This window comes from Octodon degus, unplaced genomic scaffold (genome assembly GCF_000260255.1).
Source record: "Octodon degus isolate 3935 unplaced genomic scaffold, OctDeg1.0 scaffold00105, whole genome shotgun sequence".
NCBI classification, from domain to species: Eukaryota; Metazoa; Chordata; class Mammalia; order Rodentia; family Octodontidae; genus Octodon; species Octodon degus.
This window is the reverse complement of record NW_004524681.1, coordinates 6,468,178-6,489,190: the sequence shown is the minus strand read 5'-3', so window position 1 is coordinate 6,489,190 and position 21,013 is coordinate 6,468,178. Positions and strand designations below refer to the sequence as shown.

Sequence of the window (21,013 nt, the reverse complement as noted above, 5' to 3'; positions counted from 1 at the left end):
TAGACAGAGAAATGAAAAGCGATTTAAAAATTTCCTCTTTTTAATTCTCCGCTCATCATTTGTTTCATTAAAACCTCTCCTTCCGCTCCAAAAGGCTGGGTGCTTTACAGCTCCACAATCGCACCACTCTCAGAAGTGTCTTAGACGCTCTCACTAGCGCCCTAAAATTCCGCCCGGATGCACCAGGCTTAAGGGAAGGCTCCCGGTGAGCTTGTGTGTGTGACTCCAACGGCCTTCAAGCTGTCGCCTTTCTTTCCTGACTAGGAAACGGCACCCAGTGCGCTCTGTCGCCCTCCTCCGACTTTCCCGAGGGCTTCTTCACGCCCCAGGAGCGTGCGGACGGCGGCATCGTCATCTGCATCCTCCTCATCCTCTACATGTTCCTCGCGGTGGCTGTCGTCTGTGACGAGTACTTCCTGCCCTCCCTGGAGATGATCAGTGAAAGTAAGTGGCCTCCACAGTCGTGGGGCGCGCGGGCGGGACGCGGCGGGGCACGGCTCGCCGCCGGGCTGCAGAGCGCGGGCCTCCGCGAGCTGCAGGGGCCTTCTGGGCGTTATTCCTCGCAGGAGTGAGTGGGAGCTGGGATTGCCAATCTCAGAAACTTCCTGCTCGCCTGCTGCCTGTTCAGGATTACACATTTATGGGCCCGATTTGTACTCCTAGTAGAAGGCAACTTCTGATACTTATCTCCTGAAGCTTTGAAAACTTCAGCACTTTTAACCTACGATAGGCACAACTTTTATTCAAAGCGATGAATGATAAATAACTGTGAATCGCTTCTCGGCCTTTTGGCTAAGATCAAGTGGTAAACAACGGGGATTCAGGCCTACGCTTCCCACTCTTCCTTCCTCAGCATCCTGCCCTTAAGGCAAGGAATTGACATTTAAGAGCCAAATACTTAATACATGCTGCACCTTATGGAAAAGCTACTCAGGCATAGGACAGTTGTAAGTTCAGTTATTAAGAATTAAGCTTAGTTTCTAGTTTTTGAAAATAGGATCAGCCACTTGAGGGCCCTGAGTTCTAGACCTGCAGTCACAGGCACTGCCCAGGATTTGGAGTGTAGACACCCCTGGTGCACTGGCCCCGAAAACCAGGACCTCGGGGATGCTCTGTGCCCCGGAGGCGAAAGCACCGGCACTGCCTGTCGCAGTCTCCCGCTCGGTGAACTGGTTCCCTGTGCTCGTTTCAAAGACAAATTGAAGGCCTGGGATTTCTATCGCGGGTTCTCGGGGTTGCACAGGAGCAGCAGCACCCTCACCCGCACGCACGCGCTCGTGCACACGCACACACACACACACACACACGCGTTTTTCTAGGACGGGAATGTGGACTTCCCCTTTCCCACCGCCCCAGCCTCCAGCGCCCAGTGCCCAGCGCCCAGTGCCCAGCCCCACTGAACTGCTGACCCCTTACTCACAGCTGTACATCAGGACCCTTCCGACCTAGCAGCAGCAGAGCCCAGTGATAATAATGTATTACAGTCAGTATTTTCTAATTTTATGTTTTAAATACAGTTATGCCCAAACCTGTATAAATTACATGGACACTTCTCTGGTCATTTTCTGACCAGATGCAAATACACAATTGGTACTTGGATATAGGTGATGTTGATAATTTTGACATATGTTAAATTAATTAATAACTATGCTTTTTACCTAATGAAAAAATGTTTTAAATAGGAGAAAATAGTAATCCCATCTATATATCATTCCCAAGAGCCTCACAGTTAAAATTTGATATATGATATTTCCTTTAAGTCTTTTGATATTTAGATAGACAGACAGACAGACAGACACAGACAGACACAGATAAGCAGACAGACAGACAGAGAGACAGACAGGCAAACCAACAGAGAGACAGACAAAAGAGAGACAGAGGCTACATAGAGAAACAGAGATATAGAGAGAGAGCTACAGAGAAAGGCAGACAGAGGGAGGGAAGCAGGGAGAGAGAAAGACCCAGATCTTTACTTTTCCTCTTACAATACTGGATTATGCACTTTTCTTCACACGATTATTCTTCAAACACATAATTTTCGCCTCACAATGACAGCCCATGATTCTAGCAATGGTGTGAGCACCTGCAGGACCTTCACGTACTGTAGGCATCCAGTAAAAATGCACTAATTTAAACTACAGCTACGCTGTGTTTGATTTATTTCAAAATTTTTGTTTTAAATACAGTTATGCCCAAACGTGTAAATTATGTGCATACTTCTCTGGTCAGTTTCTGACTAGGAAGTAGGGGCAATGTATTTTAAGCCATGAATGCTTTTGCCAAAAAGCATTCCGTGCAGAATGTGCCAATTTAAACCTTGATATAGGAAAGTCTCCAGTCAAGAAAATATCACTTTGAATATTTTGTCAATTACTATTAACTAGAACTTCATTCTGTACATCCTGTATTCATCATCTTATTTATGGGGTTGAATAATTTATATGTTTATTGAAATTTGTTTTGATCTTTGTGCTCTTTTGCCCTATTGGAGAGAAATGAAGTCAGTTTTGCTCACTGATTTTTCAAGACTTAAAATATTAAAAGATATTGACATTCTCTAATACAATTTCTATATTGCACAGTTTTTCATGGCTTGTTGTTTCCTTTTGATTTTGTGTCTATCTCATTGAAGTTTAAATACTTTAAGTAAATTTCTAAATTTCTTTCACCGTTCTCCTTGTGGCTTTTTGCTTAGGTCTGCCTATCACTAGGTGCAGAACGTGTAGCACGGTCTTTGCTTAATCTTCATTAGCACGTTGGCAGCACGCGACGGCACATTCCTCATAGCAGTCGGTGCATGGACACAATCCGTGATTCATCTTAACTCTTTCCGTCCCCTCCCCACTCCATCCCTCTTCACTGTGACTCGTCCCAGGCACATTGTGGGTACGCATAGTGACCACGTCATCACAGGGATTTTTCCCCTGTACAGGACACAGCCTGCTTCTTTGTTTCCACTTCCTGTCCTCCCTTCAGCCCCCTCTCCCCTCCCCATTTACAAAAGTTTTGTTTCCATTTTTCCTTCTTTTCTCATTATTTTTTACTTCTCCCTTCTTTCCCTTCCCCCATCCCTGTCTTCTTCCATCCCTAATTGAACATTTTGGGGCCTTGCTGGTTAGCTCAATTGTTTAAAGCGCCACTTGGGTAAACGCAGTCAGACACCGGGGACCGCGGTTCGAGCCCCAGATCCGCCAGCTGCACCACGCCCACCTGTAAGGCAGCCTCTACTGGCCAAAAACCAAAAAATCCTTCTCCTAATTATATATTTTCTTCCTGTTTCACAACACTTAGTATACATTCTGGTCCATTTGGACCTTCATTTTCTCCTGCCAGAGAAAGAATGTGCTATTTACACAGGAGTCCAATGTGTTTCCCTTAGGAGCATGGTCTCAAGGTGCATATTTTCTTTCCCTTAACCATTTTTCCCTATTTTTATTTCTTCCACTAAATTTTTGTCTTGTTATAGAACAGAATACCATTTTTCCAGCTGACCAATTTTGAAATAGTTGGTTCATACATCTATATCTGTTCCTGTGCTTCCAACTCTAGTCATACAAATTTACTCTTGTGTCTGCATCACACATTTAATTAGGAAAGTGTAAAAAGCTAAAAATTTTAAGTTTTCATTATGTACCGTTAAGACATTTAAATTCCGAAGTATTATATACATGATCAACCATGACTTCACTGAACAGCAGGACTGAAGGAGGAACAACCCCACCAAAGTTTCCGTTTGGGAAAATGGGGGGGGAGAGACACAGACAGACAGACAGAGACAGAGACAGAGACAGAGACAGAGACAGAGACAGACTTTTAAGAAATCTTTCCTGTAGGAAAAACTGTTGCATTAAAATTTAGGTTGTGACTTCAAGCTAACATTCATTCAGTGATTTCCGCATCTTCCATGATGACTTCCGCTTTGCCACTTGTGGGACTGCCCCGAGCCACCATCAGCAAGCACTGCTTCTCCATCCAGAGGATCTCTCTGCCATAAAAATAGAACGCAGTGGCCATTCTAGACGTGTGACTGATGCACACCACGCCATTGCCAAGGCTTCCATTGCTAGGCTGCTCTTAAAAAGCGAAAATACTGGTAACAAAGTGAGATTGAAACGGCGCTCGCTCAATGCGTTGCTAAATGCCTATTAATTGTCATTTCTTTATGCAAGGCCCAGCATGCTCTCATCCAACTGGCATCAGCAATAAATATCGTTTCCCCATGGTGTGTTTACATCCAGAGAAACTGACTTCAGAAGAGTTTACAAATGTGTCCTTTTCCCCAATAGTTCTTTAATGAGCATTGAGTTGTCATCACCGGCTCATTTTATCAGCAATTAATTATTAGAATAATCCTCAAAGCAGTAAGCATTCAACATAGACAGAAGTTAATCTGCCAACTGTTTATCATGATAGAATTGCAGAAGAACTAGCATGCGGTGTGTGTGTACGTACTTCAGCCGTCCCCAAAAACCTAGAGTGGAGACTATGGAGTACTTGGTTCTGCTTGTGAGAAGGTGACAGCTGAGATACTAGGTAATTTCTCACAACGAGAGCCCCTACACACCAGAATCTTGATCTGTCTAATGCGAAAATTCAAGTGGGATCCTAACTGCTATACAATTTTACACTTCCTTGTTTTAGGTTAGCTGCTGTAACATGATCACTTGAGGAGATCTGTTGTATTTGAGCAGATTTACAGTATGTTTTCCTCCCCAGGGCATTGAAAATTTTGACAAAAACATATATTCAATCCCCACTATGACTATGGGGAAATATGGAACAAAATAAAGAGAATATATGAAATTATATACGAGGCAGTTCAGAGTTGTAGCTTCCTTACACAGGGTTTTACATTCATGTTATTAATACTCCCCCCATAATACTTAGGTCCTCAGGCCTAAACATTTTGTCTAAAATATGCAGGAGATCACAGAATAACACCACACACCTAATCATCACGCATGATAGTTATGTTCGAGAGCGTATGTGCTCTGAGTTCCAGCCAAGAGCAGGATGAAGGAGTTGTAGGCCGCTGTCCCAGCCCAGCGCCATCACGGGCCACGCCACCCACAACCCCATGAGGGCACAGTGTCCTGGGTGAATCTTTAGTGAAGTGAAGGCAAGAAGAGGCTCAGGGCAGGAGTCCCACGTGGGGGCAGAGCCAGAAACCGCAGAGGGCCGAGGATTCCGTTTTTCACTTCTTGCTCTCTTCATTGTCAAAAATGTCACAGCTTCTTTCTGCCTTTCAACCCTGGAAAAGTATTGCACATACCTCCTCTGGGTAGACTGGGACATATGTCTATCACTTTAATTTGGAGAACCATTACAAGAAACCCCCATTGCTATATGCCTCTCCTCCAATGCAAACTTTTTGACTCAACAGGTTCAGCTCAGAAAAATAAGCTAATGGTAATGTTTGAACACAGAGAGCTAACACGTAATTAATCCATATTATGCAGGGGAAACGTATCACACTCTAGGTGCATAGTGCATGTTATATTTGAAGAAAAAATGGTTTCTGTGGTGGGGAAAAGGCTGGAGATTCTGGGAAAGGAGTTAGAAGATGTGGTCAGAAAGGGTCGTTATCTGAGACCGAGTTGGAGCCAAAGACCTAGGGGTAAGGGGTAAGGAATAAACCTCAGGAGGCCCTTACTGGGCAGGAGCTCGGAGGGACAGAGACGGGGGATTCCAAATGGCGAGGAACAGCAGCAGCTTCTGAGGGCTCTGGTCATTTGTGTAAGCTGACTTCCCAACGTTGGCCTGAGATCCTCATGCCTGGCCTCTGATGGAGTCACACGACCTCAGAGACAAGAGCCAGCACTGTCTACTCCTGGCTCTTCCAGCTCTTCCTGTCTCTTTGAGTTAGTTGCTCGTTGATGGGTCCGCGACAAAGCGGAGAATGCTTGCAGGCCTGGCAGGAGGAGCACAGCCGTCGCACGCTCCAGCTGCACACAGGACAGCGACAGAGTTGGCAGTGCCCCCTCTGGGCCGTGCTGAGCCCTGGCCCGCCATCTCCCAGCTCTGGGGCCTTGGGCCAGGGCGCCCCTTTTCTCTACCCTGCTCAGTCAGCAGGGGAGCAGAGGAAGGGCAGTTCTTTGTTCAGGAGCTCAGTGGGAAGAGCAGGAGGAAACGCATCGCAAGTCCGCACACAAGGACCCGGCACACAGCGACAGTCACCAGACATTCCCTAGAGCTCAAGCACAGACTATGGAGGTTAGGCTCCCTCCCCCAGGGGAGATGAAAGCCAGCCGAGAAGGGGAAGGATCAAAGTCAACAGAAAGCTGCTCCCAGCAAGTACCAAACCCACGGGCGGGCAGGCGTGGGCCAGGCGTGAAAGCCTACTTGAGGGTAAGTAAGAGCAGGTTCACTTTCACTAGGCAGGAAGGAAGCTTACAATAGTCTTTATTATATTTTGTCTAATAATCCATGGGGTGGCTGTACGTTACACCTTAAATATCTCTGAAATACTGCTTAAAGTTCCTTTTATCTTACATTAGCATCTATACCATGTTATTCCACTTGTAGAAATCTTTATTTCAAAAGTGGTGTCTTTATAGTTAAGTTTAATCTAATATGTAATAACTGCATTAAAACACAAATAAGATGATTACCTCTTATCTCTATGTTCAGTGTAAAAAAAGTATCCTTTTGACTTGTAAAGGGCTCCTCAGAGGTACTGAACTGCTGTTTGCAGCAGCTTTAATTTTTTCCTCAATATCTACAGAAAAAGTCTGAGAACTTCTAAAGATTCATCACTCGACATAAGCCAAATTCAACAATAAGCTTGCTATAAAATTTTCCTGTTTAAGTATCACGCTAATATGGTATTAGGCTAGAAACCCTAATTCCCACACCATGCTGGTACTTAGGACTTAAGCAACAATGAATTTAATAAGAACTGGAGGAAACACGCTTTAATAAAAAGCTTACATTTAGAAAATTATTTTCATTTTCTCTGCTGTTTTATGTTTCAGAAAGAGAAAAAGAAATACAAGTTTTAATTCCAGGTGGAATTGGTTCTAAATTGGCAAAATTGGGAGTGGAATAATTCTTCTAAGTGTGGCATTTGGATAGCCTATAGTTGCAGGGATTGTTTAGTTCTTAATCCTCATGAAATTTACAGAGGCAAAAGCTTCCCAGAGAACAAAGACTCTCAGAATAGAGCTTCCTCCCTTTCCACGGGCACTGGGCTCCTGAGAGCTTTGTAAATTCTTTGTTGTTCTTTCTTCTCTGATCTAAAGTGGGGTCCCCTTGGGTCACATTTAAACCCACCAGGCACTGGGCTCTAAAGGAGCGCTAAGTCGTCCATGTATTACCAGGCTCTTATCACCGGGACAAGCAATGACTGTGATAATGGAGCAGTTTTGGATTAATCACTTTGCCCACTTGGGCAGCCAGAAGGGATCTCGTGTCCATCCCCCCTCTGACTTGAGGCAGGCTGCGGTCAGGTGGCTGTGAAGATTGGAGGAAGCATGTTAGGTACACTAAGGCTACAGACAGGTAGAAACTCCCTGGAATGCTACAGCCACTAGACTGAGGACAGGAGTCCTTCCTTCAGTGGAACGAGTTTCATACAGGCAAAACAGGTGGTAAATAGGTCATCGATATATATAGATATATGTATAGATAGATAGATAGATAGATAGATAGATAGATAGATTCCAATAATGCTGATTTTATTCAAAATTGTTACAATTGAAATTTCAGAACCAATTTTGTAAATATAAAGAAATAGTTGTCCCATTTCATTTTGAAATCTAACTAGAATTACTCAGCACTTCCACACACCCTAAGAGTTGAGTAGCTTTTTGACTGTTCCTGATAACTCTAGTATCTTCACAAAGCAAACATGTTTACAAACTTTTCACAACTGTGCCCGGGGCCAGTGAGCAGCTTCTGTGTGGCCCACGCTCTGCCTGCGCTGAGCATGCACCGTGACAAGCACTAGAAACACAGTGAACACGACAGAGCAGCTAAAATGCAGTGGTGGGGTACGCAGCTGTCCTCCCTGCCCCCTGTCCTCTCCATGTTCCAATTTGCAGGAAGGTAGCCTGGTTTTTATTGTTTATGGAATTTAATTACAATAAAAGGAGATACGAAGTCTCGAAGCTTAGAATCTTAGCCTACATGTCCAAGTCAGGAGACAGCCTAACGGTGACGGAGCACAGCCTCCCACTGTGATTTCAGCTCTATATCAAATTGTCGGCAAGGCCACAATTCAGGTCTGAGCTGTAGTTCAATAATCCCCCTATTCTATCATGCAGAAGACTTCCAAAAGCTGTCATATGCTCTCCAGCATGGTATTGTAAAAAGAAACACATTTAAGGGAATGATTCTGATGAATTTCAGTAACAGCCGACAACCTGCTCGAAGAGTTGTGCTTCACATAAACAATGCTTTGGTGCCTAAACCTGTAAGGGCAAATTCACCTCGAGAATTTCTGCTACCTCCTGAAGGAAATGTGACTGCTCTTTTAGAGTACTACAGGGGAAAAAAAAGTAATTGCTAGTGAGGGAAAAAAAAATCCTCAAAACACTTTATCTTTAATAATAAACTGTAGCAGAAAGAAATGCTACCCAAAGGTCGAAGAAGACAAAGCCAATGTATTCTAAAGTTCAACAGTATAAACCATTTTACAAAATGTTCCTAGAACTTTAAGATATAACTTGTTAAAATATCTTTAAAGTTTTATTCATCCATCTATACAGATTATCTCCTTTTATAATTTAATTAGAGCCCCGTGAGTAGAAACAAGCCTTCTTCTCATTGCCTTTTGAGACCAAGAGTGTTCTAAAGGGCTACCAATTTTTCTGCCCCGTGACAGACCAAAATAGATCACCACTCTCAAAAGTGTATCTTTCTAATGAGGCAGTCTTCAGCTGCTGCAAGTTGGCCTGCTACTTTAGGATAAAGCATTGTCTTCCAATAAATTTTCTCCCACAAACTATCTAAGCCTGATTGGACTTGGGAAGATAATTCACAGTAATAAGCAAGAGCACTTTAGTAACAAATCCTCTAAAAACTCAGACTAGAATACTCCCTAAGTATTCCTGACTTGCAGTAACTGGGCCCCTCCCTGAGGAAAGAATGAAATAGTGGCAGCTGTGGTGCTGGCACTAGGAAGCCAGGGGAAAGCAACTCCATCACCCACCACATAGTCGCTGAGGTGCAGTCTCAAAACACAGCACCGGACTTAGACTCAACAGCCTCAGGTCCATGCTGCTGTAACCGCCCACTTTTAAGGATCCACTATCTATGCCCATGACTATGAGCCACTTCTAGGACCTGCCCACTCGTGTTCGGGCTTTGTTTTCTAGTTCTGCGGCCCTGAGGACACAACCCAGGTCTTCACACATTCTCCACAGCTCTATCACTGAGCTACAGCCCCACGCCCTGGGCCTGTTCAGCCATAAAATGTAAATTCTCCCAGTCATATCTGAGGATGCTTGGTATTATATCTATGTATATTTACTTCATTTCAAAAATTTAAAAAGGGAATCTATTTTTAAATTTTATAGAGAGTTGGTCAGAGTTGCATTATGAATGCATGTGTATATATATAAATATGTCTCCATACTGTATACGTACACACATCCTGGCTAGGGCGAGCATATAAATATTAGAACAGCCATGCTTCAGCATCCAGAAGGGGTTCATTCCAGGCCCCCCTGATAACACTAAATTCTGGGGGTGCTCAAGTCCTGTCTATAACTTGCCATCCTATTTTTATATAACCTACTCCTATCATTTACATCCCCTCTAATTTACTTATAAGAACACCACAGAACGTTAGCCTGTGACTGTTTGCTGTGTTTAGCAATTAATGACATGAGAAAACTCTGCCCATGTCACTACAGAAGCCATTTCACTGAGCATTTTCAACATGCAGTTGTTCAACCTGAGGACGCAGGCCCTGTGAGGACAGAGGTGGGGACTTGGAAACAGATCGCACTGACAATACTCATGCCTTACGGTTTGGCAACCACTTTAGCCAGAGAAGAAAATGCAACGAAACGTAGACTACGTGGAGCTCTTCCCCATCATGCACTGCAGGTGATGTCAGGTGACGCAGCTGGCAGCGAACAGCGAGGAAGTGGTCAGACGCTCCGGATTCAACAGTCCATCTCCAAAGAGCATTGCGCAGCAGTCTATTCGGTAGCCAGTCAACTCTCCCCTCCATTTCTACACCTCACTACTCATTTCTCCAGCTGGGACTACAGCTCCATGAGGGCAGGGACATTTATTCACTGCCCTATTCCTAGCATAACAAGAGGCATCCTGCGTGGTGGGTGTAGGAAGCACAACACATAAATGAATGGCAGCCAGGCAATTACCTGTGGCTACAGATCAGCCCAAGCCCCATGGCTTGAAGCACCTGCCATTTCGGTTATCTCTGCACAATGTCCCAGCCTTAGAACTATGACAGCTTCTATTAGTCAAAGAGGTCTGAAGGGTTCGCTCCAGTTCAGCAGGAGACTGTCTCTGCCTTGATTTTCCTGGGGTGGGAGGACTCAAGTCTGGAACCTCTTATGCTGAACAAGTGCTATGCCAACTGTGCTGCAGGCTCAGGCTCCTCTTCAAGTACAGTGCAGAACGTTCCCAGAAAAGTGCCTGGGGTGAAGACACTGCAGGTGCGACATTCTGCAAAGTTCCTCCTGGCCTAACAAGAAACAAAAAAGCTATCTGGACGGTCAAAGGCCAGGGCCCCGGCAGAGAAAGGATGGGGGCGGCTGGGAGCAGACAGCAGGTGCTGGTCCCCAAGATGAAGACTAGGAAATCACACCAGGCTTGGAGATCCAGGCAAACTGGGGCACCAAGAACAAGAGAAGCAGCACGCAACAGTGAGCAGCAGACTGTCACCAAACGGCTCAGGAAGCCGAGCCCACTGGCTCACCATAACCTAGGGTGGGGAAGTTCGCACCTAGCTGCTACGTCTACCAGCTGGCGTCCCTTCTGCCAGGAAGCCTGGTGGAGATTTCCAGTGCAGCCTTCCCAAAGCAGAGGTGCACTGACTTCTCCAACACAACTTCTTCCACTCCTTCACATACTGGGTCTCTCAGCTCTAACACTGGAAGGGCCAAGAGGGTCACTAAGTTAATGCACGTGTAGGCTAATCTAGTCTGGACAATATGCAGACTGCCTGCAAAGTAGCACAGTATTTTCTCACATTTCTTAAGAGTTTTAATAGGTTGGTGTTTTAAATAGATATCTATACAATATTTAAAATTGAATCGTGTTTATTAGGCTTTGTTAATTAAATGCTTTCTTGTAATTAGACAATGTTGATATTGTAGATGTGTGCACAAGCTCAATTCAACTTCATTTATCGATCTCAACTAGTAATACCCTCTCTTCTCTCCACTCCAGTCGGGATACCGTAGTCTGTAAAGAAGTCATGGTTGTCACTCCTGTCTACAGCTGGGAACCCTGCTGGGTTGGAACGAGCCCAAGCCTTGGCGTCAGGGTGGCACAGGACCACGGCCTTCTCCTCTTCTGTAGAGGCACTCAGCGACGGCCCCTAGAGAAAGCAGGGCACTGGGTGACCTCGTTTCCTAACTGCCGGTTTTACTTTCCAGTTTGACGTTCACGAAGCTGTCTTACGTACTAACATGCCTTAGTGAAGTGATAGCCTCACAGTGTCTAGTCCACTTAGCCGTGAACACGTTCTTTCATGTGTTGCTTTCTCAGGCACAATAATCATTTCATTTTTCCTCAGCCCTCGGATTATCTCAGGATGTTGCGGGCGCAACCTTCATGGCAGCGGGTAGCTCTGCTCCTGAATTAGTTACTGCCTTTCTAGGTAAATATGGCTCCTTACGCTCTCTTACGCTACGTAATGTTCTGTCCTTCAAGTTAACGCTAACTTAGCAGCCCCTATCTTGCTAATAGGTGTATTTATCACAAAGGGAGACATCGGCATCAGCACCATTCTGGGCTCTGCAATTTATAACCTGCTTGGCATCTGTGCCGCCTGTGGCCTGCTCTCTAACGTGGTAAGAAAAGTTTATTCAATAAAATGTATCACCTTGACAAGTTATAAAAATAATTGTTTATTGCGCGGGATGAACAGCAAGCCACCAGCAGTGTTTTCAATACATTTAATCAGTAGAGAAACCACCTTCATTCAATTTAGTTAACCCACCGCAGCACCCACTCCGAGCGATGCAAGGCAGGTGTGCTTAGAAGCAAGCGCTCCTTCAGGTCTTTCTCGAAGCAACACGTAAAGCTAACCACAGCAGCAAGCCGAGGGCCTCAGCAGCGCGCCGCCGCCCCCGCCCCGGGCTCCTCGGCGCTGTGACCGCAACTCCTCTCTCGTCCTCAGGCCTCACCGCTGTCCTGCTGGCCCCTGCTCAGAGACTGCGCAGCATACGCCGTGAGCGCAGCGGCGGTTTTTGCTGTAATATTTGACAATCAAGTTTACTGGTAAGCTCAACTCACCGTTATTCTCACATACACCGTAATTAGAGGGCCAGGGAGATAGCTCAGTGGCACAGTGCCTGCCTGGCAAGCACAAGGTCTTGAGTTCAATTCCCAGAACCAAAATACAAAACAAAAAACAAACAAACAAAAAAAACCAAATAACAACAAAACCCTACTTAGAATGAAATCAGTGCAGCTGTCCCTGCAGGGCCACGGTCCAGCTGCTGCTCAGTGGCACGCCCCTCCCCCAGCAGATCCAGCACTCGCTGGAGTGCTCCCAAGTGCCCACTGGTGGTACACCTCACAACCTTGAATTTCTTGTCACCTCCCATTCTACTTTCTCTCACCACTCACTAGAGACCATCATTCTTCCCTCTTCCCTCCGTCGTTGGTTCAGAAATTTTCCCGAGTTTTGCTGGCTTTTCCTTCTGTTCAGTTATTGCTTAACTTGCCTTGGAGAGAAGTGGTCAGGGCCACAAAAGATTAGAAGAAGCCAGTAAAAGTAACATGCCCTCCTTCCGATTTCTCTGGGACGTTCATCTAGCAGGAAGACCTATACAGCCTCCTTCTAAGAACCAATACCTAGCTGTCAAGATTAAAACTGTTCGCTCTCCTGTAATCTCTTTGCCTAGCTGGTGTGAGAAAATGAAAATGGCATCGACTCTGTGAAGAGACATAAACTTTTTCAAATAAGCCCAAACATCTATTACAGTAAAACAAATGGCCACATATGCTGAGCCTTCTATTAATTCCAGAGGACAGGAGAGAAATAGAAAAAAAGGTGAATCGTGCTCCATGGAGTGCTAAACTTGGGTATCTACTATCAAGAAACTTAAAATCTAGCAGAGACAGTAACTGATAAATTAGTCATTCTGATATCTGGTCTGTTTTCCTCAAACTGACCATAGTAGCCCAGAAAGGATCTCTCCGGAACCAGCAGCCTGCAAAGGACAGTGACTGTGACGTATCTGAGCTAACGAGTGCCCCCGTGTTAGCAACCTCGGGACCTGCGTCAGCTCAGCTGCAGCAGAGGCATTCACTGGCTCTGAACTGAGAGCATGCAAGTTCAAATGCAGCATCATCAGCTAGTTACAGACAATTAGGAAACCAGAATATGGGGAACCAACCTCAGGGCCTTATGATGTAATTACTGAGAATATCTTTGCTTTCTTGTGAATATAAGCCCAATTCAATTATATTAAAATCATTAAAAAAATCTCTGTATGGCAACCAGAAAGGCCCATCCAACGTTTAACATATTCTGAATACTTTCACAAAGTTCTTAGGCCAAAAACTCAAACAGGCACAGGTGAAGTAAGTTAACGTATATTATTATTATTATTATTATTATTATATGAGAGAATGAAGTATATCAAAGAACAGAAGTAAAAAATGCTCATTACAACTCAGTTTTATTTTGAAAATCTCCAATCACTTTCAAGGCACTGTTTTTGCCTAACATTTGGAAGGAATCTACATATGCAGTAAGGATTTATAATGCTGTTCTTATAGTGTTGGTAAAAGAATTTACACCAATGCCATAACCAAGTATGGACAAATCTACAAAATGAAAGCTTCTACAAATGTTTGTTTAATGCTGCTTTTGTTAGAAAATTGTCTGAAGGATGCTAGCTGGGAGCTGGGATGTGCCAACAATTCGGGGCTTGCCTTGCATGTATAAGACACCACACACATGAAAGGGGGAAGGCACTGTCCAAAGGGGTTAGCTAAAATTACTGCTGCTTTAAGTTCAAAAACAGAATTTCTCTTTAATGTATAGGTATGAAGGAAGCTTACTGCTTCTGATATATGGACTCTACGTTTTGGTGCTGTGTTTTGACATTAAAATTCAGCAATACATTCTACGGAACTGTAGTCCTTGCTGCGGCCGTCTTGCCAGAGCTATGGAGGAGAGAGGCGAGCAGGCGCTGGCAGGCTGGGAGGAGGAGGGTCAGCCCCTGGCTCGCCGGCAGTCCAGAACCGACAGCGGGATATTCCATGAGGACTCTGGCTACTCCCAGCTCTCCATTGGTTTGCACGGTCTCGGTCAAGTTTCTGAAGGTAACAACAACGCCTGTCGCTAGTGTGTCTAACTGCCAGGAAAGTCCTAAGCGTCTCATTTCAAGTTGGCAACTATTGTGTACTTAGTAACACTGTCCCGGCTGGGCCCCCTAAGGAAGTCCCAGTATTATTTAAATAATTAAATAAGCTGTAGCTCCTAACTGGAACAGACTGATCTGTCGATGACAGATTAATGAAGAAAGCAGCACGTAACTGAGCTCTGTAGGATGTTGTACCAATAAGTGAGCAGACCTGCCTGAAACCTTTCTTACCCAACACCACAAACAAGGAGAGAATAGTCCATGAGGCCAAGGGAACAGCAGCCAAAGGCATGCCGAGATACTTGCGTCGTGGGGCCCAGGCAGCACGCTGGTCAGGAAGCAGAGGAAGGCAGACAGGAAGGCACATGAAGGGCCTGCGCGCTAGCGCATGAATTTGGAAGGAGTGTTGGCAGGAACATTATCAGCACTGTACTTTAGGAAGATCAGCCCAAAGCAGTGTTCACAGAACCAAAGCACAGAGCCAAAGCACAGAGCCAGAGCCAGTGGGTGTGGAAGAGGCCGTGACCCCAGCTGATGTGTGTACAAGGAAGGCAGCGCAGGAGACGTTGGACAGGGATAGTGCTGAGGCAGCGTCACCAAGCCTCGGTGACCAAGCGACTACAGGGGCCAGAAAACTCCAAGGTGTTGGCCTCAACTGAGAAAACAAGGCCACCCCCTACAGATCTGGCTGCTCAAGAAAAGGGACTCGGTTGGGGGAAGGAAAATCCACTGAGGTTTAAACATCAAGTGAAGCAACAGCAAAACATTCAGGTACATGTGTTCAGTGGAAGTCAAGTTCGGCTATGGCTACAAGTATAAATGAGGCACTATTTAAAAACTAGCTCTTTGGATTCTATTTTAATTAATTAGAAAACTTTTCCTCATTTACCACTTTAAAAAAATTAAAACATGAGTTTTTCCTCTCACAAAAATTAGTGTCTAATCTTTAAAGTATAAGAGGTATGTGTGTCTAAGTTTTGTAAGAAGAAACTCAAAAAAAGCCCATCCAAATTCTTGTATTACATTCAAACGATACCTAATAACTGAGGGCACACTGGCTGAGACATAGTACACTTACTTAGGTGCTATTTCACTAGCATTACTTACAATGTGATTTGCTCCACTGAAAACACATTATTTAAAAATGTTATTCAAATGTTAGCAATTCCACAATGAATATCCATTTTATCTACTGTTACTGTCCCATCCTCTACCAGTGCAGAGCAAACAGAATGAAAGGACTCTAGTACAAATCACATTGTAGACTATATGCTAGGTCCTGTTTTCTTAAGGTTCTTTTAGGAACTGATGAGAACCTGAATTTAGTAAATAATGACAGAGACCCTGAAAAGTAAGAGTTAATGTAGAACACGCACCTTAATAAGGACGTGCTGCCGTGACGGTGCGTCCCTACGCCTGCACTGCATGCGCTCTCATAGGGCAGGTGGGAGGCGTCGCCAGTGCTGGCGGCAGGCAGCTGGGCGGCGAGTGTCAGAGCCAGGCCGACCCCAAAGCCAAGTCCCGAAAGACAGTCTCCGTAGAGAAACAGGAGCTGCGAACTCCCCCTTCATAAACACTGTCTCTAACATATTTAGAAAATGGCCCAAGACATTTTGATGGACTTAAGGCCATAAATCAAGAAATGCTGAGCGTGACATCTTAGATTGTTTGCCCTAAACTTTCAATTAGTTTCTTTTTGCCAGCAATATCAGTAATGAGGTATTCAAATGTTTTAAATAGCCTTTTAAAAACTGATACAGCTAATTTGTTTCAATATAGCTTTCTAAATGGGCATTTCTGACTTAATTGGCCATTTGAGAAAACTCAAAACTGTTTAATTTTTCCACAACAGACCCACCAAGTGTTTTCCACATGCCTGAAGCAGACTTTAAAAGGATTTTCTGGGTATTATCCCTTCCTATCATTACATTACTTTTTCTAACAACACCAGACTGCCGAAGAAAGTTTTGGAAAAACTACTACATGATAACCTTTCTCATGTCGGCACTGTGGATATCTGCCTTTACCTACATCCTGGTCTGGATGGTCACTGTGACCGGTACGTATGCAACAGGACCCCAGGAGAGCGCCCGCACTTAAGAGCCACCGTGTTACGCTCACCTGAGGTACTCCAGGGTGCACCTCTCTTCAATCAGACAGAAAGTGCTATTTATAAAAAGATTAAATTAAATACAAGATCAGATTTTCAAAGCTGTACCATATATATCAACTTCATTCTTCCTGTTACACAGCATGAAGTATAATTGGAAGAATTATCTTAGAGATGAAATCAAATCCTGTGTCTGTTATGCTAATAATTAAGCCACGTTTCTTGGATTTCACAGTAAGTGAACCCTGCAATGAATTCTATTCCACAGTGAAGAATGGAGTAAGGAGCCAGTCCTTGGGAAAGGAGCGGGCGCTCCCTGCTCAGCCAGATGACATTTGGCTTTGCTTTATAACACAGCTAATAAATATACTCTGAAGTTACTGAGAAGGAGATACAGTTTCCTTTTAGGTGTCTACTATCTTCATGATGAAGCCTTACCTATTACTGCCTGGTCATAACATACTCATTCCCAAATGAGAAACTCACACCTTAGGGAGGGATTTCTCCCAGAAAGGTTCCCCTGAATCGGCACATGTCAGAGGTCCGTGTTGGACACAACCGTTACGCGTGCGCCCGACCCCCAGCCTGCTGTAGGAATGAAGTTGTCCAGATCGCGCCCGCTCATCTTCAGGCCTCAGCGGGGCTGACTGCAGAGCACCTACAAGGCTGAAATGACTACTGCCTGGGCTCTCCTCCCAGCGCTGCTTACCCGGCTTGCCTACGTAAACACAGGAACTAGAATAGTATGTTAGCAAACAGCAGGATAGTTTTCTTTTAATAAGGAAGATGAAATGTCCAATTAGTTTGCATATTAAATCTGTCCACATTTTCTAAGAACCAATTTGATATTAAAACAGAAGAGAGCAAAATCAAGTGAAAGGTAACAGAACAGCAGCTTAACATGATAAAGAATGGTGCTATTTATGTACATATGAACTCTAGCAAGTATCAAAAATTAATTCTAATTTCAATTCTAGTATCAACATATAACATGCAATAAGCAAGCTACTTTCTAATTAACTTTTCATTAGCATTTTAAAAGAAATAAAGGGGGTAAAAAAACCTCTAGCTACATTTTCAGTGACATTAAAAGTTACATGTGCTCTTTCCCACCTTCCTTAAATTTCCATGTTTCCAGAAAAAACAATGAACTAACAACGAATAAAGTGGGACCAGATGTTTAAAAAACTCAAGTAGAAAGCAAAATGGTTTTTTATCAGAGATAGATTTTTATCAAGAAAACACCAAGTTATGTCACTAAAGAGTTAAAAAAATTATTAACACATCTATAGCTTAAAAACAACTACACTATGCTTAATTCTAATGCTTTAAAAAATAGTTAAGGAAAACAAGAAAATGCTGAGTCTTCCTAGCAGATGCTAAGCAACAGCCCTCATGAGCTAACTAAGGACATCTGTAATTCTGGAAGGGTGTAAATATGGTGATTCCTCCCTGGTGAAAGTTTGGCTAAGTATTTTAAAAATCTGTACTACCTGGGCTATGCACATTCCCAACCTGATCCAAGGTTTTCCTAATGAGAACTTGGTTTAGAACACATTACTGGCTCAGAAATTGTTTTACAGAGCATCTAATGGAAATGACCAAAAATAAATGTAATGACACCTAACTCTATAAAAATTAATGGGCACTCATAAGAAAAGGAAAATCATCTTAAATATGCCGTGGAGGGCCAGCGAGATAGCACAGCAGAGTAAGCGCCTGCTTTGGCAAGCTCAGGGACCAGGGTTCTGCATACAGCGCCAACCCCACCCCCAGGGCACGCTGAGCCAGTGACAGAGTCTAGGTGTGGTGGCTCACACCTGTAATCCCAGCACTGGGGAGGCTGAAAACAGGCATCTAATGGAGATGTGTAGTGAGACCCTGGACCAAATATATAAATGAAAAAATAAAAATAAAATGTCCTGAATGGAGAGGGACTGAGCGTAACTTATTTGACCTGGGGAGATAGCTCAGTAGAATAAGTGCCTGCCTGGCAATCCCTGGTACAGATAAAAAAAATACAGCTGTGGTTCCTTCTGGGCAAGAAGGAAGAGTCCCACAGTGTCCGCAGAGAACGTGCCATGGTTAACGGCAGCCTGTGTCTCCGGCAGGGGAAACGCTGCAGATCCCAGACACAGTGATGGGCCTCACCCTGCTGGCCGCAGGAACCAGCATTCCAGATACAGTGGCTAGCGTGCTGGTGGCCAGAAGAGGTAAGCTGCATACCCACTCCACAGGCGGGCGGGCCGCCAAGAGTAGCTGTTAGAATAATTATTTCCCCTTTTAACGTACTTTTAAAGGAAAAAAAGTAACTCAAGGGCAAGTTTACTCCTAATTCCATATTAATGTTAATCTAACTCCCAAATAAGAACAGGATGTGCACTAAATAGTAACTATGTTAGATTAGAATGAACAGCAACAAGTAAGCTACATACCTTGTTGGGAAATGGTTTAATAAATAATTATTAAATAAGTGTTAAGACTTTAAATACTAAACCAACGAAAAGTTTAAAATACAAATTTAACAAGATACAATCTAGTAACAATTTTCCAGAACTAATCAGCAAAAAAAGTATCCAGTGTTTTTCTTCCAAGATTAACAAATGCAGTCCCCGTGGTGTGCACACTCTCACAGCGGCTTCTGTCTGCAGGGAAGGGAGACATGGCCATGGCTAACGTCGTGGGGTCCAACGTGTTCGACATGCTGTGCCTCGGGCTTCCCTGGCTCATGCACGCCGCGCTGGTCGGCATGTCCGCGCCCGCAGCCGTGCACAGCGGAGGACTCGCGTACGTCACCGTCTCCCTCGGCATTTCCATTCTTTTTCTTTTTCTAGCGGTTCATTTTAATGGCTGGAAGCTAGACAGAAAGTTGGGAGGAGCCTGCCTATTACTGTACGTGGTACTCGCTACACTGTCAGTTCTGTATGAACTGGGAATTGTTGGCAATAATAAAATAAAAGGTTGTGGAGACTGATTTTATTAATAGTGTCATGTGGAAAATATAAATGGGAGAACATGGAAAAATCCCTTTAAGTCAAATAAAAAAACATCCTGAACTTCATTATCTAACACTCATAGTAATTCTTTATGCTAACAAAAAGTACCTTAAAACCAATCAAAATCATACTCTAACTAGCCTGAGCCCTTCTTTTCATGGACAACTATATATTATAAAACAAAAATTTTGAAAAACCACCCATCTTTACTTTCCAATAAATTGATAAAAGCTGGGGCAACCAAAACAAACAAACCCTACTATGCCATAGTGAAAAAAGGAAAACGGCTTATTTCTTTAAAAACAGTATAACCATTCATTTAAACTGAATGAGCAGACTTGCTGTTTGTAGAAACCCAACATAAGATGAACCAAAACAAATTCACAGTATATTTTTAACATTATACTGTTGAAAGCTGATCAGAATTTTAAAAGTCCATTTTTACAGCTTCTGTAAGCATACAGTATTACTAAAACAAACACTTTTTCTAGAAGATTCAGCAAAAACAAAGGAATGTTTCAAGTGTAGCTGAAGTTATGCATTACGATCTAAGCGGACATCGATTTCTCGGCCACTGATTTTGATGCCATTCATTATCCTGCAGGCCTTTTCGGCGGACTCGGGTGAGTCAAACCTGACTGTGCCACAGCCTTTTGACTTTCCATTCTCCATTTTTATTTCAGCAAACATGACATGACCTGTACAAGAAAACATTACAGAATTATTCGTCATTTCACCACACAGGCTTGAAATTCCTCACAGCCAATGAAATGGTAATTTGGTTAGAAACATTAGCACTAATAATTAAAAATAATTATATGAACATTATTATTTTATATTCTGAATGCAATATAATCCACATAATGTAACAAATATTTATTAGCATATACAAAATTTGAATTGGGATAAATCCGCCTGGGGCCTAACATGTTTTATTGTTGTTAAATTACTAAATTCCTCAGTGAATTTTTTTGCAGTAAGGCTTGGGTCACCAGCACAGAGCACTCACTCCCCAGGACCCGTGGCAACCTGGAACGGATGATCAAACTAAGAATAAATGGTTGCTCACTGCTTGGTCTTCCTGATGACTCGTCTTCCCTTTTATCCCCTTTACTACTTCATGCCCCATAAATAAGGGTGACTGCCCCCAAATCTAAGTTCTCTGGGGCCAAAAGAATTCTACCAACTGTACTTTTCAACCTGAGTGCCAAACCCGCTCATTCGGTATCACCATTTGGGCTCCAAGTCTTAAGAATGGAATCAAACATGTTACAGACAGAATAAATCAATAAAGGTAAGAATCAGCAATATTCGCAGCACAAAGAACCTCAGAGAAGCTTCAGGAAAAAGGAAGAAAACCAGAGAGCTGTTCCTTACAGAGTGAA

At 43.7% G+C, this 21,013-nt stretch overlaps 2 protein-coding genes across 6 annotated transcripts in view; one reads left to right on the top strand and one right to left on the bottom strand.

Moving 5' to 3' along the window:
* Positions 1 to 20,008, top strand: part of Slc24a5 (solute carrier family 24 member 5) — a 20,588-nt gene extending 580 nt beyond the window's left edge. The window contains exons 2-9 of the mRNA XM_004639018.2: positions 265 to 444; positions 11,717 to 11,800; positions 11,890 to 11,993; positions 12,323 to 12,423; positions 14,201 to 14,481; positions 16,375 to 16,581; positions 18,744 to 18,845; positions 19,284 to 20,008. Coding sequence (XP_004639075.1) covers positions 265 to 444; positions 11,717 to 11,800; positions 11,890 to 11,993; positions 12,323 to 12,423; positions 14,201 to 14,481; positions 16,375 to 16,581; positions 18,744 to 18,845; positions 19,284 to 19,606 — 1,382 coding nt within the window. The 3' untranslated portion in view covers positions 19,607 to 20,008. The remainder of the gene's footprint in view (positions 1 to 264; positions 445 to 11,716; positions 11,801 to 11,889; positions 11,994 to 12,322; positions 12,424 to 14,200; positions 14,482 to 16,374; positions 16,582 to 18,743; positions 18,846 to 19,283) is intronic.
* The window catches only part of Myef2 (myelin expression factor 2), a 40,581-nt gene continuing 39,032 nt past the window's right edge, over positions 19,465 to 21,013 (bottom strand). For 2 of the 5 annotated variants that reach the window (XM_004639020.2, XM_004639021.2), the window contains one exon: positions 19,986 to 20,326. In XM_004639020.2, coding sequence (XP_004639077.1) covers positions 20,163 to 20,326 — 164 coding nt within the window. In that variant the 3' untranslated portion in view covers positions 19,986 to 20,162. Of the gene's footprint in view, positions 20,327 to 21,013 lie in introns of all 5 variants that reach the window. The other 3 variants (XM_023724053.1, XM_004639019.2, XM_023724054.1) reach the window with 3 other exon arrangements.